The 6,613-nt window shown below is 33.3% G+C and overlaps 1 protein-coding gene across 5 annotated transcripts in view; it reads left to right on the top strand.

Moving 5' to 3' along the window:
• Positions 1–1,720, top strand: part of LOC105140713 (PHD finger protein ALFIN-LIKE 4) — a 5,792-nt gene extending 4,072 nt beyond the window's left edge. For 4 of the 5 annotated variants that reach the window (XR_845225.1, XR_845227.1, XR_845226.1 and 1 more), the window contains 2 exons: positions 633–1,188; positions 1,297–1,718. Coding sequence is in view for 1 of the 5 variants with exons in the window: in XM_011047655.1 (XP_011045957.1) it covers positions 633–893 (261 nt within the window). In the remaining 4 variants the exon portion in view is untranslated. Of the gene's footprint in view, positions 1–632; positions 1,189–1,296 lie in introns of all 5 variants that reach the window. The other variant, XM_011047655.1, reaches the window with a different exon arrangement.
• The last annotated feature ends 4,893 nt before the right edge of the window (positions 1,721–6,613 follow it).

Here is a 6,613-nt window from a genome sequence, read left to right as displayed (position 1 = left end):
ACCCCCCCCCCCCCCCCCCCCGCCCCCCCCAAAAAAAAAAAAAAAATGTCAATTTTATTTCCAAATCTATACTAATATATTTTATATTGAACACCCCATACCTAAAATCTAGTTCTGCCCCTGCACGTATCATGTTTCTTGACTTCATGACCTTTTCACTACTTATGTCAAACCCTGCCAAAAATACGGGTATACTAACATGTACAAGGGTTTATCCCTTTTTCATACAGAGCTTGCTTTCAAATACTAATTTAGTTCAGATGGTTTCGTGCATATGGAAATCATCATGGTTCCTATTGGTAGTGAGTCTGCAATGGTCTGAAGTAGTTGAGGATTCATGGGTAATAGGTTGCCAGGGTATCACATCTGTCTTGTCTGAGCCAATGATTAAGATGTTAAAAAGGAAATGATATGATTGTGGACTAGCGACCAAATCCTGAATGCTTAAAAATATTATAGCATCATGATTCGTTGTAAACACTACGTTGTTTCCCACTATTGCAACACTTGGGTGTTTGTGTTTTTCCTAGAGACAAAATTGTCTTTTCCAATATGATTATTGATGTCATGATGTGATGTCAAATGCTAATTCTGGTCACTATTACGTGCTAATTTGATGAATATGAAAACAGCGAGGATCAGAATCTGTCAAGTATTTGAAGGGGCAACCAAAGGATGAGGAGGAAGGACTGGATGAGGAGGAGGAGGAGGAGCACGGGGATACTTTGTGTGGGGCGTGTGGAGAGAACTATGCTGCAGATGAGTTCTGGATTTGTTGTGACATATGTGAAAAGTGGTTCCATGGCAAGTGCGTGAAGATCACTCCTGCCAGGGCTGAGCACATCAAGCAGTACAAATGCCCATCATGCAGCAACAAGAGAGCTAGACCTTGATATTATTATGGGTGTGGGTCCTCACCTCTGCACTTATCTCATGCTCAACTCAGCTAACTCTTTAGCCAGTCAGGTTTTCTATGTTGTGCCATGTTACCACAGCATGTATGCATTCAGTACTTTGTTCTTGTGGACATGATGTTATTTGTGTATTTAGAGTATGTGGTAGCTTGCAGACCCTTAATTTAGTGTTGATACCATATTGGGATCTATGTAATTTCCCGCGCGTAGGAAATCATATTCTGTGTCGTAAAGGCAGAATGTTCTAATCATCCACATCCCCTTGCAAATTTTGGTAAAGCAAGAGTGGCTGTTTTATTTTATTTTATTTTATTTTTAAATTTGAAGTTTAACTTTCAGGGTATGACATTTCGCTTATGTGAAACCATGGTTTTCCTTGCAGGTAAATCAACTAAAGAAGACATTATATAGGAATTAAAATGAGAATTCTTATCCTACTGTCGATTCCTTAGCAAACAAAGCATTGAAGTGAGTAGATTTGCCAGATAAGGTCTGCAGCATAACAAAGCTCTTTCAAGTATGTGTTAGTCTGTCAGTCTGTCTGTATGTATGTATGCATGCAAATTTTTTTTTGAGAAAAAAATAGAAATAAACAATCTGAAAAGGAAGCAGATCCAGCTTTCAACTTCCCAGAAAGCCAGCAATTTTTCTTATTTTCGTTTAAGCTGTTCATCAATGAAAATTGTAGGGTGATGCAGACTTCTTTCCAAAGAATGGAATACTCTCGCTATCAATCTCCATTACCAAAGAACCAAAATAATATCTGGCTATTTCGTACAAAGCATGACTAGCAACAATTTTTTTTTCATCCTGTGTCTTTCGGCAATTCAAATTTCTATCCTAAACTGTTCCTCAGATTGTGTCATCCACAAACCAAGATATTTTTTTTGTCTTGATGATCGAATTCCATGATATTATGTGTGCAAGCTTACTACTAATCAATGGAAAAGAGTTCCAAATCAAAAGACTTGGTTCGAGATTTTTGCAACTGGGTTGATTGTGATAAGATCGTGAGATTTCCACAGCTGGCGTCTCACCATGATAAGAACTTGAATCCCTATAATGGTGCTAGATGATGTGAGTTGTTTGATTCAAATACTTGTTGTAGTTGCAGGAAGTAAAATTGTTGAAATCAGATTTATTAGCAGCTTCTTGTATCCGTAGCATATCTGCAAGTGCCTCACTTTCACTGGTCACATGGGAAAAGAGCATATTTGCATTTCATGAAAAGAGAGAGCATAGCATGTTTTCGCTTCCACTACTGATTAACAGTATGGACAATGATTCGAGTCTGTCAATTTCTTTCTACTTTCTTTTAAACGAAGTATGTAACTCTTGAGAAATTAATACATGATTTTTTTACATTTTATTTTATTTATGACTAATTAAAATATTGTTAATTTGCTATTAGTTTTTGTACTTGGAGTGGACAATTCATACATTTGATACGACTGCCTTATACATATCATCCTTATCAACCCAATTTCATTATATTTTTTTCCTAACCACTCAAAATGAATTTGGTGGGGGATTGGTTTATGATAGAATGGGATATTGAAAAAACAAATTTTATTGGATTGGATTATGATAGAATGGGACAATAATAAAGTTAACCCCCATAATTTATTTTCTCATATTTTTTTCATTTCTTCAATTATTTTTCTCTTTTTTGCACTCATCACTTTTCTTTTCTATTTTTTAACTCGCTTAATTTTTTCTTATTTTAATTTAATTGGAAGAAATTAAACTCTGGAGGTTAATTTGTAATTTTAAAAAGTTAATTTGATCAAATTAGAGGTTTAATTGTATAAATATTAAAATTTGATAGACAATTAGAGACTTAATTAAAGAAATCAAAAATCAAGAATCAAGTTGAAAAAGATGCATGATTGTAGGGGCTGAATTTAAACAAATGAAGGGTCAAATTTAAAAAAAAAATTTGAAAGTTTGATGATCAATTAAGGATTTAAGTGCACCAATCAGAAACTAAGAGCAGAGATGAAAATGGTTCTAAATTTTGGAGTTGAAGATTAAGTTTAGTTTGGGTGAAATTGCATGAAATTAAGATTTTAAGAAGCAATTATAGATGTAATTAAAATTAATTGTAAGAATATGAACTGAAATGAAATATATTAGATTCCAAATTAAAAATTCTAATCTCTAGGGTTTAACCTAGATGACATGTTGTTCAACCATTATTTAGCTTCTACTTTAATAGTTTTAGCTAATTGAATAGGCACTTTCAAACGGATAAATATGGCGTTTCTGACCATCTCTAGGGTTATAACCATTACCATTTAACTAAGAAACACCCTATCTACAAACATTAGCTACTTCCGACAAACATTTACATCTTATTCCCAATCAACCATTACTATATTTACTTACCAAAAAAAAAAAAACCATTACTGTATTTTTAAATTTTAGACTAATGGAATTGACACTTTCAAACAAATAAATATGGAGCTATAAATCTTTAAATTGAATAAGGTTTGATCCAAATAAAAAATATGTACCCTCTTTACTAAAATTAAGTGGTCTTCTATAACAATGACGTTGGAGTTGCTTTAATAAAGTCTTGAAAATGATCAACTCAGTCATTGATGAATGTGATACTCATTTTACAACACTACTAATCTTTTTTAGTATGTTCACACTTCAAGCCTTATCAGCAAGTTCTTATTAAAAGTTGGTCACATTTCTCTCAAGATCAAAAGGCCTCAAATAAGCTCTTTGATCTTCAAGTTTGAAAAACTACTAAAAACCAAATTTGTTGCAAAACCACCATTGAAAAACCAGCATAAGTATAGAGCTCGCAGCTATGAGAAGTACTCTAGAACCCTCTCATTTTGATCGAAGAGCTAAGCTTTGATCAATTTATATTTGATCCCCTTAAAAACCCTAGCAAAACTCTATAAATACCTTTAAAAAATCATAGTAAAGGAGAGAAAAAGGAGAGGAAAAGATTGATAAGAGAACTATAAAGTATGAAAGTTTAAGAGCATAGCACAAGGATTTCTATAATTTTAAAAGAAATTAACAAACTTAGAAAAGAAGAAACTAAAGGACAACAACCATTGTTTGAGCTTGGAAGGTATAAAACATTAATTTATCTTAGTAGATGATGTCCATGAGGCACATCTCTAGCTTGATCTTTCATGTTGTATGGTGTTTTTGAACATTTATTGTATTATATTGCTTTTAGCTTTAATTTTGATTAATGTACAAATTTTTTTTTTGTTTGACCATGTTTGGAGTTGTCTGTTAATGGTGTTAGATGTTTAGATTAAATGAAATATAGTGATTTAAAAATCTAACAGTAAGGTTATTGATGTTTTTTCTAGTTTGTTAAAGTGTGTTCTTGGTTTCTGCACGTGGTTTAGATTCAAAGTGTTTAAAGAGTTAATTTTGAATTAAAATTTAATGTTTTTATAGGCTATTCTAAGTTGTTAGTTTTGCAAGTTGGAACCTTTTGTGTGATTTTGATGTTATTTATTATTGTTTTTTATTCAAACATGTTTGGTTATAGTTGTGTAACTTATTTGAATGAAGAAAGCATGTTTTAGAAAATAAAAAAAATGTTGAATTTGGACTTTATAGTGTGCTTGGTTTTTTTTCTCCCTTGTTTTCCCCCTTCCTTCTTGTCTTCTCTCTCTTCATCTATTCTTTTCCTCGAGACATCAGCAATCAACAATCAAAATTCATGCCTAAATCTCATTGAAACTAATAGTATATTTTGTTAATCAAAAGATAGAAATTGCATACAAATTCCTTAACAAAAATACGAGTATAATTTTTTTCTTTTTTTGTGGGTTCGCCTGATAGAAAAAACAAAACACGCAATGAAGCCATGATTTCACAAAAGGTCTATTCTTGTAAGCCCAACAGAAGAGGAGGAGGAGGAGGAGGAGGAGGAGGAAAGTAGTGGGCTTGAATTGGGTTTCACACATTGGCAAATAATTTCTTCTTCTTCTTCCTTGAATTTGCTTTTATTTTCATGAAGCGAGTTGGTTAGTTTTTTTAACTGCGGGAGTAAGAGATTAAATGGATTGTAAAGACCTTTGCTTCTTATTATGGAACCAATAAGATTTCTGTGGAATACTTTGAAATCCCATGCATCTTATGTTTTCTTTTTCTGGAGATGTTGATGTTTAAATTTTTTCCTGTCTGTTTCAGTTGCTTAGCCATAACAAGTGCAAGAAAGGTTGGCCACGGATATAAATGGTCTTGTTTTTGCTTTATAGCTCGTATGACGATCCCCGATTCAATAGCAGCAGCTGTTTGCATACTATGTTGTTTTGGACAAGCAAAAACACGAGAAGCCAAAAGTACGAGGAAGCAACAATTTCACTTCATTCAATCTAAGAAAACTGAGAAGAAAGTAAACGACCTCATACCTTCAAACGTGACCAATGGCAGAAAATTTAGATGGCTTCGATGATTCCTCTGGAAGTGGAGGAAATAGGCCAGCTGCAAAGGGGAAATAGGAAGCTATCAAAAGATCTGATGTTCTTCCTCCACTACATAATCTTTGCATTTGTCTAGGAACGATCATCCAAATTCATCACCTGGAAGGATAAAAGGAAATAAATATTTTAGAAGCTATTTAAGTTTAAGAAAACTGAGCAAAAGAAAAAATAAAGATAAATTGTTTTACTTCCCCTGCGTAGTGAGGTATGGTGAAGCTAGTACGAGAAAGCTTAGGCTTGATTATAGTCAAACATGAATAAACTTTAGTTTTGATAGAATCTTGCAAGCTTCATAAAATGTATGAGCAGTGATGTATCAAGTAGAATAAAAAGCTAGCTGCATACCAGGATTTAGGAAACATGCTGTAAGAAGCCATTATAAGTACACGAGTCTCCAGCCAAGCAATTTTTAATCAATTCATGCAAATGCGAGTATACAAACTGCACAGTATAACCATACATGAATAGAATTTAGTTTTGATAGAATTCTGCAAGCTCCATAAAACGTATAGTTTGCGTTTTTAACTCTTTAATTATTAACTTCAGAACTTATAAAATTAAGCGAGCTCGAATATCTCGTAATAAAAAATAATATACATTATACTGCAATAGGACACAGGTCCACCGACTATTCAGTGCCCTGTCAAGTATGATATTATTCAAATAAATGAAATTATAGAATGAAACAGTGTAAAGCAACTGTAAAAGACCTTCTCAATCATATCCAGCGCATCTTGGATATCAACAAATTCTGTGTAGCTCCAGTTGATTTATTCTCGCAAATACAAGATGGCAGTCGCCATATACCAAAACTCAGCAAGGCCAATAATGCAAATGGGTGGCCTATAGCTTTGTCAAAAAATTATAAACCCGAGTGACTTGCTGTTCTAGTTTTTAATTTGTAAAGTTGATACAGAACTGCTCAAAACTACATAATGTGGCAGTCAGCTGTGCATGCATGTAAGAATACCACTACATAGCAAATAATATTTTAAGGCTACGGGCTCACCTATTGAAATTGAAACTTAGAAAACCCTATACATCAAGAACTCCGATTAAAGATGGAGTTTGGATCTTGCCCAATAGAACTGTTAATTTCATCGACAAGTTTCTCTTGTCTATTCATATAACAGATGTAACTAGTGAGATAACATTACAGAGAACTATGTGGAAATCAACGTGCTCACAGTTTTCTTGGTTTTTTGACAAACAAATACGGGTAAAAGAGCA

This window comes from Populus euphratica, unplaced genomic scaffold, assembly GCF_000495115.2.
Source record: "Populus euphratica unplaced genomic scaffold, PopEup_1.0 scaffold150.1, whole genome shotgun sequence".
Lineage (NCBI taxonomy): Eukaryota > Viridiplantae > Streptophyta > Magnoliopsida > Malpighiales > Salicaceae > Populus > Populus euphratica.
Note: the sequence above shows the minus strand (reverse complement) of the source record. Positions and strands in the feature narration are given on the sequence as shown.